Here is a 13,446-nt window from a genome sequence, read left to right as displayed (position 1 = left end):
TCTCAAAATTCAATATTTTCTTCATGTTCAGTCAGGATATTAATTCCTAGCTTGCTATGCCAGAGTGGTAAAAGAGGGTAGGGCTTCATTTTCAAAATGAACCCAGCAGAGGGAACCAAGAAGTGCTCAGAAAGGGCTTTCTGCTAACTAATGATGGCAAACGTGGTCTGTGTGATGGGGTGGCATCTACTTTCTGAAAATTTTTAATTTTTGTTGTTTTCATTTTGTTTTGTTTTATAACTTGTGTTTTATTTTTGCCAAATTTGGTTTCATTCCCTGCCTGTTCCATTTGGAGGTACTACACTAAAAAAATAATAATAATAAAACACGTAATCACACCATGGGGAAAAATGAAAGGAGAAGAAAAAAGGAAAGCTGGATAATCAGCCCCTAATTTTCTAAAAATTGCTATTAACAAAGCTGCTGTACAATTCTCTTGATAAATATCCAAGAAATCTGTTCTTGGAAGCTTAAGAAGAGAGTGGAAAGGCTGTACTCTCAGGACTAAGGAAGGACTCACTCCCTAAAGACTTTGGGGATGGAAATTTGTTCAGTACTCCTGTAGTGTGTATGTGAGTGAGGACATCTGGACTAGTATCTAGCCAGGATGCCCTGGTAGAACTGCATTTAGCGTTGATGACCTTTCCGATGGGTTGCAACATCCATTTGGTTCATGCCTGTGTCTGAGCACTTATTAATGGTTTTGACTATCACTCCTACTACACATACACCTCATAGTTTAATGGTGGAAGCTACAGCACCTGTCCAAGTGCACCCCGCCATCTGCAACCCCCTCCATTGAGGTCTCTTGTGCTATATCAGACTGTATTTACATGTGACTTCTCAGTGAGACTTGTAAAACCCCTTGCCTTCACAGGACAAGTAAGAATAAACACATTCATTTCTTCTTTTTTCTTGGCGGTCAATTGATTCCTACAACAGCATCCTTTACTGAGCTGGGATGCCCATGGCGCCCTCCATTTATCTCCCATATAGCATTGCTATGCAAATGAGGCCATTCATGACTGGCTACCCAGGGCTTCCCCAGGTGGCTCCCAGCCAGAGGGATCTGAAGCAGCTGAGCCTCAGAGAGGACAGGGGCCCTGGCCTGGTCTCCACCTGACTGGACTGCTGGCCTTTGACATGACGCCAGTTAACATCCAAATGCCCCTTGCTGGTTTCAGCACTCCAACAGGCTCAAACAATGAATAGCTGTATTCTGAAATAGTGTCATGCTCGCATCTCCATCAAAGATTCCTGCAGCATGCCTCTTTCCTCTGAATAATTCCTTTCTGTCATCTTCCTTCATTATATTTCCTAACTGACAAGTTTTTTTCTAAGTCCAGGCTTTCATTTCCACTTTGAAATGTCTTGTTAGACAAGCCTCAGAGTCCACCAAATTGTTCCCACTTCTTTCCAACAACTCCCACCCCATCCTATCCCCACTGCCCCTGAAATGGCCAGAGCTTAATAATCCAGGATGTCCTGTCATTATTGTCAACAATATTGTTGTCTGTATTCGGAATGTATTAGCAGAACCAGAGAGGTAGGGCTACATCCATCTGCTACAAATACACAAATGATTTGCAAGATAGACAGTGCCTTTCTTTCACCCCCTGCCAGTTTTGCTATGAAAGAATTCAAACCCTTGGTTTACAGTTGAAGTTGGTCCAAGACATCTCCTCCAGGGCTTTCTCTTGATCTTATTTGTGCTCTCCCCTGAGCCCTAATAAAGCTGCACAAACAAAATTACAAGCCCATATCTCTTTCTTCCCTTTTAAGAACTCCTTTTCTCTGAAACCTTTCTGGACAGATTGTAAATGAGATGACCCTGTGGACTGTTTAAGCAGTTAGCCAAGTTAAGGTCAGTAAAGGACTCCTTGTTTAAATTAACCACTTTATTTTCTTCAAACACATAGCACCCTGAAGCCCATGTTGGTCTCAGCTGTGTTCTCTGTCCAGCTCTTCACCACCCCATGGGCTCCTATACCTCTGGATATGACCTTAGCCAGAACCAAGACAGATTTTGAACTACTGTGCTCTACTGGGTTTTGGTAAAATAAATACATAAATAAATAGTCCTCAGTGTTTCAGAGGGAACCTAATACATGTTTATTATGCAGTATTTTAAATGTTGCAGAAAAAATACCAAAGTAAGAAGTATCTATTTTCTAACTACTCAGAACATCTGTAACATTTCCTTAACCCTTCTGTAATATGTCTCTTTGTGTGTCGTATGCATGTTTTTAATGCTGCATACCAAAGTACCAAAGTATCACAAGCGTAACAGCTTAAAAAAACACAACTTAACTTATCATCAGACAATTCCTATGGGTCAGGAGTTTGGTCACTGGTTGACTGGGTCTCTCTGCTCAGGGTCTCAGATAACTGCAATCAGTGTTGGCTGGGACTGTTGTCCCATCTAATGCTCAGAGTCCCCTTCCAAATTCACTGAGGTTCTTGAAAGAATTCAGTTCCTTGCAGCTGTAGAACTCATAGATGCTTCTATCTTCTTTGAAGCCAGCAGGAGAATGTCTCTGCTGCTTTGAATCCCTGACTTGCTCTGTCTCTGATCTCTAGACCCAGACTTAAAAGGCTCATCTGATGAGGCCAGACCCACCTGATAATCTACCTTTTAATTAACTCAAAGTCAACAGATTAGTAAACGTAATTACTTCTGCAAAATCCTCCTTGAAACATAAAGCAACATAGTCACAGGAGTACTAGCCTGTTCTGTTTATAGATTTCACCTACACTCAGGGGAGAAAATTATACAAAATTATGCAAAAGGTAGTGGGAGTCATTTAAAATTCTGCTCTGCATGTGATTTTGAAACACTAATATGCCATGGATGTCTTTCCTGCCTAGTCAATATAGATCTGCATTTTTATGGCTGAATAGCATTCTATTCTGTTTCAAAATACTTGATCACATGTTGGACAGTTAGGCTGCTTCCACTTTCCCTTTCTTACACCATGATGAACATTCTTACATAACACACTTGTCTTTGCATTTGTATGATTATTTCCCGTGTACAAATTCAAAGCACATGGATTTACTGAATCACAACATAAACTATGACGTCCCATGTAGGGTCCCCCAGCAGGGGATGGTGCTGCTGTTCTAGTGAAGTACTGCCTTTGGTGAAGGTTCTCTGAGTCCTTTGTACCAATACTGCTGAATTATTAGCATCCTTGAAAGGAGTTCTAAAAATTACTAGCTGTCACTGCACGGAACACACAGGAAGAAACATAAAGCAGAGATGTGTTCTTCACTTGTCATCTCCATCGTTAACCTCCCAAAGGTTGTTCTCATCTTGATTAAACAAGTCTCAATGAAATGAGGCCTTTATTTTGATTTCTATACTGCTTCTATAGAAAGAGGCAACAAGGAGATTTAGAATTTTTTTACTTTAAAGGGACACGGTACATTTTGACTGTATAGTGAGAAGTTAAGTTTCAAATGAAGGCTCCGAGAACATAGAAAACCATGAATCTTAAAGAGAAACAAACAAGCAAAGGTTTAATAAGAACTTCCTTGCTAGATGTCCTCATGATTTATTTAGCCAACACTTACTGAGCACCTCCTAATGACTGGGCCCTGCTCTAGTGCTGGAGATGTGTAGAAGAATAAGACCAACAGAGCTCCCAAAGTAGATTTATGCACTCTACAAATGCATGATGGAATTGCAAGATGAAAACAGAAAAACTCTTATGGATCTAGATAAAGAAGCTTTAGAATAAAAAGTAGCATTTCAGGAATCAGTTGGTATTTTCCAACCTGGAGAATCAGTAGATGAAATTAGGAAAAGTCTGTACGGAAGGAATAAGTGTTTGAGATCAAATATACAACACGTTGGCTATAGTTAATTATACTATACTATATATTTCAAAATTGCCAGGAGAGTAAATTTCAAATGTTTGCACCACAAAAATAAATATGGGAGGTAATCGATATGTTATTAACTTAATTTAATTATGCCGCAATGTGATTTGATTTTGTATATATATGTAAAATCATCACTTTGTACCCCATAATATATACAATTATACAATTATTATATGTCTATTTAAAAAATTAAAGACATGCTAAAGGAAGTTTTCCAACACAAAGGGAAATGACACTACTGTATATTGAAAATTAGATCCTCTGACACGTATGAATTGCAGCAAAAATGCTAAATATCTGAGTAAAATGCTCACACCTGTAATCCCAGCACTTTAAAAGACTGGGGCAGGAGGATGGCTTGAGGCCAGGAGTTCAATACCAGCCTGGGCGACATGAGACCCTGTCTCAAGAAAACAAAACAAAACAAAAAACAGGAAAATAAATGTCTGTAAACATTAGCCTCTTTCATGGAGGAACTTGGGATATAAAAAACTGAGCATGCTTAAATAGAATTGTGTAATGTCAGCCAAATGGAAACTCTTGAGGCATGGGTGGCTTAGGACACAATTCCCCTAGTCATTCCTGAGTAGAGAGGATTGCATGGTGAAAGAGATCCCCATGGCTGTGGAGGTAGCACCCTCTTGTTCTCTTCATGGGCTGTCTGGGAGCTGAGCCATTAACTTTCCACCCATTGATGGAGGCCCAGCCCTACTGGGAGCATTTGCTTCCTCCCCACCTCACCCACTGCCTGCAAGTTCCTGACCCTGTTATGAAACTCCCACCCTAAATACACAGATAACATCTCAGCCATGAGTGAAACTAGAAGAGATCATGTGTAACTAATTAGATGTCAGAGTGAGAGAAAAGAAACTTTTCCCCGGGTCCTGGTCATTTGAAAAGAAATATTATCCTCAAAGAAAAGTCTTTACTTGAGATCTGAAGTGCAAAGCATATTTATCTTGTTCCAGGCTAACCTTGCCAAGGATATTTGAATTTAAATAAGGCTATTCTGGAGCCTATTAATCTAGGATGATGGTGTAGCAGTGAAAGCCAGGGGGTCACTAAACACTTCGGGTCGTATAGGAAGCAGGATGGGGTCCATTCAGGGTTGCAAATGTTTTATTGCTGTTTTTCCCTGGGTCCTTCTGCCTGATGGGGCAACCTTCACTGCTCTGGAGAGAGGCTAGCAGAGTCATTGTCTAACATACACAGTGACCTCCCTTCCAGCTTCCAAGCAAAGATGGAGGCTCTCAGGTGGGAACTGACCTCATGTTCCTGCTCAGAGACCTCCACACCTTCACCCTAATCCACATCTGTACCCTTCTCTCCCTGCAGACCCTGCCTTGCTTCCCACATCTGTCCAGGGTGTTGCTCTCAGCCTCATCCTCTTGCAACCTTGGTATTTCAGCTCCCTTTTATATTCCCACTGTCTCTACCTTCCTCCATGAACATGCCTCAGTCTCTTTTAATTTGAAAATAACCAAAACAGACTTCCCTGCATTGCATTACATGCTAGCCCCTGCCCTATCTTTTCTTCTGTCTTACAACCTAGATCACTTTTTTTTTTTTTTTTTTAGACAGGGTCTCACTCTGTCTTCCAGGATGGAGTGCAGTGGTGCAATCATGGCTCACTGCAGCCTTGATCTCCCGGGCTCAAGTGATCCTCCCACTCAGCCCCTCAAGTAGCTGAGACTACAGGTCAGCTAACTTCTTTAACTTTAATAGAGACAGGGTTTCGCCATGTTGCCCAGGATGGCCTCAAACTCCGGGGCTCAAGCAATTTTCCTGCCTCGGCCTCCTAAAATGCTGGGATTACTGGTGTGAGCCACTGTAGCCAGCCTCTAAGTCACTCTTAAGGAAGAAGCTACCTCTTTCTTCCCTCCTCATTCATTTGTCAGCTGGCTTTGCCCAGCCCTCCTCCACCACCCACCAATACTCCCGCAACCTCCTCCTCCGCTTCATCCAATCCAGACCATCACAAGTGTAGACAAAAATGCCTCTTAGGCCTCACCTCCTGGGTTTCCCACAGGCACTCAAGCTCATCCTGCCCAGAATTGGGCTGGTCATCCACCCATCACCACCAGTCCCAACACAGACTTTCTTCTCTTCCTTTTTTATTCACAGTCTTGGTAAACAAAACCATCATACTCCTTGGACAGGCAAAAGTCTTCCCCAACTCATCCAAGTCCCTCACATCTCCCTAAACCTGTGGGTTGTATCCCCAATGGCTTCTCTCCCTCTCCATGGTGCTGGCCACCTGAATGCCTTTCTGGTCCACTATTGCAGTTCTTCAGGGGTGGGGGACAGCCAGGGAGGACTCAGCTCAATCTCCAGCCTTGCCTCTCCATCCATCTTCCACGAACAGAGATTTGCAAATTTAGATCTTCTTCTTAAATTATTCCAATGGCTTTTTATAGCCTAAGAATAAAGCATGAATGTTTAATTTGATATCAAAGGATTTCACAATCTTATCCTCACCTATATCATAGGTCAGTGTTGAAGAGCGTGGATTTCAGAGCTCTATCACTAACTAGGTGTGACCTCAGCAAGGTTCTTAACCTTTCTGGGTTTCAGCTTCCTCCCCTATAAACTGGGGGTAATTATAATAGTACTGTTCTTTTTTTTTTTTTTTTCTGAGATGGAGTCTCGCTCTGTCGACCAGGCTGGAGTGTGGTGGGGTGATCTCGGCTCACAACTGCAAGTTCCGCCTCCCAGGTTCACACAATTCTCCTGCCTCAGCCTCCCAAGTAGCTGGGACTACAGGCACCCGCCACCACGCCCGGCTAATTTTTTTGTATTTTTAGTAGAGACGGGGTTTCACCGTGTTAGCCAGGATGGTCTCGATCTCCTGACCTTGTGATCTGCCTGCCTCGGCCTCCCAAAGTGCTGGGATTACAGGCGTGAGCCACTGCGCCTGACCAATAGTACTGTTCTTATAGGGTGCTAGGGACATCAGATGTGTTAACATCCATGAGGGTTTTAGAACAGCACTTCGCACTAAGGAAGTGTTCTATGTATTTGTTAGTTTCGTGCATTGCCTGCCATCACTGTTCTCCTATGCACCTCAATGTTCAAACACGCTACGCTCCAGCCACAACACACAGCAGACAGTTCCACAAACACACCATGATGGCTATTTCATGCCGCTGTAACTTTGTTCTTCCAACCTTTTCTTGACCTCCTAAATTCCCATTTATCTTTCGAGCCTCAGCTCAAATATCACTTCCCAAATACCTGGAGACTTTGCTCCACTGAGACTCCATAGCACCCCAAATGAACGCCCGTTTTACCAGGGATCATTTAAATTAATTATTTTTCAAAGTCTGAGAGTTACCATTTTTGAGCACTTAACACATGCCAGTCCGTGTTCGAAATACATGTATTAGCTTATTTAAGTCTCACAGCAAACCTATGACAGTTTTGATAATTGGTTTACAGGTTTGTCATTTCTGCTAGAAGATTACCCTTTATGGGTAAGAATCTATGTTTTGATCATCTCTGAGTCTCCAGCACCTACCAAGGTGCCTGGTGTATAGTGGGTACATAGTGAAATTAATATCTCTTGAACCAATCAAAAATGGGCTGCACTCAGAGAAAGACGGGAGCATGGGCCAACAGCTGACATTGAAGGGCATCTAGGCAAGGAACCCGTGGTAGTTGAACCTGAAATTCATCAGTGTCATAAACAAAGACTGCAGTAACTACCTCACCACATTATTAAATCTTTATTACTATATGAACATTTTCTATAGTGCTGAGGGGTTAATGTGCTCTCATTTGATTCTGTACTGTCATATAATTTCAGGTCTTTTCAAGGACATAATAATACAATTCATGATGGCATTTTATTCCATGCTCTTGCTTCCAGGGTCATATTCAAAGTTCTGAGAAGTTTTCCATGACCCTTAGCACTTTTAATAAAGGGTAAAGAGAGATTCACCCTGACAACGTATTCTTCTTGTTGGACACGAGATGGACATTGTAGAGAATTATAGTCAGGGATAATTGTTGTAGTTTCTACGGTAATGGTCTAAGACCACAAACACAAGTATTTTTTGCTTAATTGCTACAAAGGAATATGCTTTTTCTAAATAGGAACTATATTAAAAAGTTCAAAATAAATATTTCAGTTTTGGTTAACTTTTCTTCCCCACCCTGTCAGTACATAGTAAGTTCTGTTTCGTTAGTCAGCAGAGAATGGTTAAGATTAAAACTGTTCAATGCACTGATTCAAATATCTTTGGGTGGCCTTGAAGCTGCTCTTAGCAGAGGGAAAGAGACATCCAGCCATGTTAGTGTCCTGAGGGATGCCAATGAGAATGAATCTGCCCAGAAAACCCAAGTCTAGAGCCCCAGGATATCTCCAGGAGCCCTCAGATTTGGCTTAATCCATTCTAATAATCTGTAGATAGCATATGCACAGGATTTGGGGTCACTTTTTTTTTTTTGAGATGGAGTCTCCCTCTGTCACCAGGCTGAAGTGCAGTGGCACAATCTCAGCTCACTGTAACCTCCATATCCCAGATTCAAGTGATTCTCCTGCCTCAGCCTCCCAAGTAGCTGGGACTACAGGCACCCGCCACCACACCCAGCTAATTTTTGTATTTTTAGTAGAGACAGGGTTTCATCATGTTGGCAAGGCTGGTCTTGATGTCTTGACCTCGTGACCCACCTGCTTTGGCCTCCCAAATTGCTGGGATTACAGGCATGAGCCACTGTGCCTGGCCGTCACTTCTTGATCTCTTGGAGCATTGGGTGTGATGGGAAGTTTAACCTTTCTGGGCTTGTGTTTTCTAAGGAACTACCACTGCTGGAATGAAGCATGGATGACAAGGCCTGACCTTCCTGTTGGATTTGGAGGCTGGCAAGCTGTGGACAGCACCCCCCAGGAAAATAGCGATGGTAAAACTGTGTCCTCCCTCTGGGAACTTGCTTCATTGCTGATCTTTGTTTTGCTTTTATGCTTGCATTTGATGTGTGGGAACCACGCCCATTGGGAGCCAACATCTGAAGTGTGCTGCCTGGGCACATGTACAGTATTAGCTACCTTCCAATCAGGTTTAATTTCATTTCAATTGTCAGCTTTACCCTGATTATTTTACAGATTTTAGAGAAAGAATATAAAACAACATATAATTCATCCATTCTTGCTTTGCTAAGCAGTTTTGAAGACAGGAGAGAAAATATCTGTATGCATTTTTACTAGGCTATAAAATATACTTCAGCCCTTTGTGGTATGCACTGGTAAGATATAAGGCAGTAGAGAAAATAGAGAACTCGAAAAATAATTATAGATCATCCTTTAAATTGTTATTTTTCCAGAACCTGGCCTCCTTTTATGTCATGTGATTTCCTCCAAAGCTTGAGTATGTGGGTATTTGTCTTCTAACTTGCCAACTATGCTAAGCAGCTACAGCTCTGACCTCCCCCAGATTTTTATAAAATCACATCATAAGCCTCCATCTCTCTTTAATATGATAATATAAAGAATCAGTAGACTGTGGATATTATGTTTATTTCCTCAGGTGTTGATATATCGATGGGCACACACAGGAACATGCATAAACATTCAATGGATATTCATACTGAAACCATATTATAATCCTAGGCTTTAAGTATAATCCTAGGCTTTAAGGAAGAAAGTTTAGCACTTTCTGGTGTTCTGGTATATATATCATGGGGACATTTTACAGGTGACTAATAGCAGCTAATCTCTTATTAACTATAGATAGGTGGTTAAAATTTAAAGCATTTTAGAAGAGTAACGTGGGCCTTCTGACTTCCTAAATGCATGGTGGGCATGGCCAAAATGCACAGGCAATGTCCAAATTCTCCAGTTAAACTTGACATATGTTCATAATGTCCAAAAACAAAAGACAAAAAGCAAAACAAACAGCAACAGCAACACAACCACAGAGCACACATCAACATTTCCAACATTTCAGATACCACCTGAACAAGAGATAAATGCTGTGTAAGCCACCTGCTTGGCATCAACACATCTGGGTATGTGTCTGTAGGTGGCAGAGTAGATGCAGGAATAGTGTTGCCTTGTATTTATTTCCATGGCTTCAATTTTTGGCTTGAGGGGGCATAGCCAATGGAATTCTCTTCAGCCTTGGAAAGCATTTGGGCTAAATCAGCAATGAAGTTGGGAACACTGGTCTTTACAGAGTCACCCTCAGTGCCATGAATCTTGCAGTATCTGGACAGAATTGGAGATGATAAACTCACACCGCCCTTCCTCTGTGCAATGCAGGCATGTATCGGTGTGGCCCCGCCTCGGTTCAAGCCATCAAGCACGGCCACGTCTGCTTCCAATTTGATGCACCTTTTGTTTTTGCAGAGGTAAGCAGGAAGCTGGAGGAAAGTGCTGTTTTTCTCCCCAACCTCTTAACATATGAAAGAGTAAGCTAAAAGTTGTTGTTTCTAAGTTTTCTAGGTACATAGTGTATGCTTCGTGTTGACAAAGGTAACTAGGCGTTATTCCAACTTCCAGGCTATTAATGCTAAATGCAGTTCTTGTTTAACATTTTTCTTTCGTTGATGTTTTGGGATTCCCTACTCCCAAAAGTAAATGCTTTACTAACATTAGCTTAGTTCTCTGCACCCATTAAGTATCAACTGCTCCAGAGAAATTATATGACTAATGGATCTCTCAACTAACCTCATTGGAAGAGATGAGTCATGAATTGAAATTTCAGGACATGCCACTTCCCTCTGGGACTAGTCCAGCAATCCATGTAAGACAAAAATCCACATACACACACCCAACCATGGTCTTACCCTGGCCTTTGCAATCTATGTCCTGCCATCCCACACCATCACCCGTGGCCAGGGAGGGAGGGTTGAGTTGCCAAAGGAGGAAGGGGAGCCTGGAGGCTACTCTAAGAGAGGAATACAGCCCACCTACAGGGTCGATGGGAATGCCTGGGCAAAGGCTCTGCCATTTCAGAAGAACTAGGCAGGGACTGGAAGCAGAACAGGCTGTTAAAGGATACTCAAGGAGAGCTCTGAAAATCAAATTAAATGTAAGAGATGTTGGGTAAAGGAGAAGGCTGGGCTGCCGGCCTTGGAAGACTTGAAAGACTGAGAGGCAGGACTTCCCCAGGGTATATTTGCACCAGTAAATACACTGAAATAATGTCTTTCACTTTGCCTACCATTGGATGCTCTTAGCAACCTTCTAAAATTGATAATTCTTCCCATTTTACAGAAAATAAAATCGAGGCAAAGAGTGATTAAGTGACTTTCTCACAACCATCTAGCTAATAAATAGCAGTGCTAAGATTTGAAGCCAGGCAGATACCTGAATGCATACTGGTAACCATTGCACTCTAGTACTCTAGGAGGAATAAATAGTTATTATTAATATACACCAGGCATTGTACTGGGGGGAATTCTAAGGTTGAAGTCTTTAAGAAACGTATTTCTAGATGCCAGGTGACAGGGCACAAACACACTGAACATGAAATAACAACAATACTAGTGATGCTATGGAATTAATTGTCAGGTGGGCCATGTAGAGAGCACAGATCTGCATTCATATGATGCATGAGTTGGGAAGTAGAGGCCAAGAACTGAAGCAGGATGGCAAAGACCACAAGACACCATCTAGGAAGGAAGGGCGACCTGGGAACAGACAGTGGGGATGCCTGTGGAAGTGTCCCCAGGTGGTAGGAGCAGAGAACTGTGGGACCACATGGGAAGGAGGGATGATTAGGCAAACTGATTAGAAAGAAGCCAGAGGAAGGGAGGAGTGCAAAGCAGGGGGATGAGTTGAGCATCTGAAAGCTTTGTGGGGGCAGCTGAAAGCTGTGCAGACTCACTAGAACGCCAAGGATGCATCAGGGGTGTTGGAAGGTGGAGGCTGAAGGAACGCAGTGCAGGGGACCTCCCTGAGAGACTTGCTCCTTGTCCCTCCTGTAAGTGAGGGAGAGTTTTCACTGGGTGGGAACTTGGGCAAGGTGCTGACAGCCTTGTGGAACACGGATTGGAGGGGTTGTTAGGAAGTTGTGGGGAACATCTAGAGGGCTGGTCATCCCTCCAAGCCAGAGATGGAAAGGGCATGAGCTAGACAAATGGCAATAATGAGGAAAAGAGGAGGCAGGACTGAGAAATGTTAATATTTAGAAGGCAAAACGAACGTCAAAATTCAGACAGCAAGATCAGGAATTTGAAACACACAAAAGACCAGTATTCATCTCATCGTACCTGCCGTGGCAGTTTACAGAAGCCTTTGGAGACCAAGCTTACTGGACTTGGAATTTTATCCCCTCGATTTCACTTTGGGATTTGAAGATTTCCACAAACCTCCCAGCTGTCATTTGATAGTTTATGATGCTACCAGAGCCCCTAACGAGGAGATCACTCGGAAATCCACAAAGCCTTGTTTTCAGCTTTTTATTACACTTTATTGCTGCAAAGAAGAAGAAGGACCTCCCTCCACAAGCGAGCTGCCTAATAGCTGTAAATGCAAACACTTTTTGCTATTATTAAATATAGATCGGGGTGTTATGAATGTCATCAGGATTTGCAGATTATAATTACTCCTTTCTCACCCACTGCAGAGGCGTGTCTGACAGAGGGTACAATTTGTTGCTTTGGCATGGGCTGCACTCCAGGGCTGAGCCATTTTTAAGAGATGTTTGAGTTGCTGAAAAGTGTATGAGGAATCTTTTCTCAAGGGTGCCTGCAGTGGGACCCCATGGGGAGTGTTATATGAGTCGATATGACTCAGGTTCGAGTCTGTGGCTCTCTCTGCTCTCCCTCGTCCTTGCTGCATCAGCTCGCCTTCTCTTCCCTCCCAGCATGCTGACTTTCTTGGTCATTCCTTACTCATTTCCGGGCTTGATCAAGCATCATGTTCATTGACTATTTTTTAGTGTTCCCAGGGCCTTAGTCTCCATGAGTGAAAGCAGAGCCTAAAAAGAAGAGGGGTATGCCTGGAAAATGTCTTACCTTCTGTTCCTTTTTTCTCTCCTCCTCCACTTTGGAAGTTCACCCTCCACATTTCTGGGTTTCTGCCAGGGCTTGAAGCTAATTTCTCTTACCCCTCCCTTCCCATGTCCTCCCTGCTGCAGTGGGTTCCTGTGGATCTGAAGCCCCATCTGCCTATCTCCCCAGCTCATAGTGGCCTAGGGCTTCCAAATAGGTGAGAGGAGATGAGAGCTGTTCTAAGTGTCTGGAGTCGTATTCCAAGATTCCATGTTCACGAAGCCCTCAGGGGTTCTTAGTGAAGAACTCTCTCTTCTTGCCGAAGATAACTCTCTTCTGTCCTAACTTCTCATTAACTCTGCTGCCCTCTCTCACACCACTCCACCCCAAACTCACACACATACACACACACCTGTGCGCACACACACATGCATGCACACACCCATATGCACATACTCCTGCCTGCCCTCACTGGCACTGAGATGATTTTGACAGGAGCAATAACTGGTTCCCTGGGACCACAGCAACCATCTCATCACTCAAGAAGCTAAGCCCTCCTCTGCTGTGGGCCAGCAGTTCTCTTATACAACGTGTGGAGATGCTTTCCTGTAGATTATTCAT

The 13,446-nt window shown here is 43.0% G+C and overlaps 1 protein-coding gene across 1 annotated transcript in view; it reads left to right on the top strand.

The window, feature by feature from the left end:
- The window catches only part of F13A1 (coagulation factor XIII A chain), a 418,063-nt gene that overhangs the window by 354,162 nt on the left and 50,455 nt on the right, over positions 1–13,446 (top strand). The window contains exons 11-12 of the mRNA XM_009450449.5: positions 8,687–8,790; positions 10,148–10,236. Coding sequence (XP_009448724.2) covers positions 8,687–8,790; positions 10,148–10,236 — 193 coding nt within the window. The remainder of the gene's footprint in view (positions 1–8,686; positions 8,791–10,147; positions 10,237–13,446) is intronic.

This window comes from Pan troglodytes, chromosome 5, assembly GCF_028858775.2.
Source record: "Pan troglodytes isolate AG18354 chromosome 5, NHGRI_mPanTro3-v2.0_pri, whole genome shotgun sequence".
NCBI lineage: Eukaryota > Metazoa > Chordata > Mammalia > Primates > Hominidae > Pan > Pan troglodytes.
This window is presented reverse-complemented; position numbering and strand designations above follow the sequence as displayed.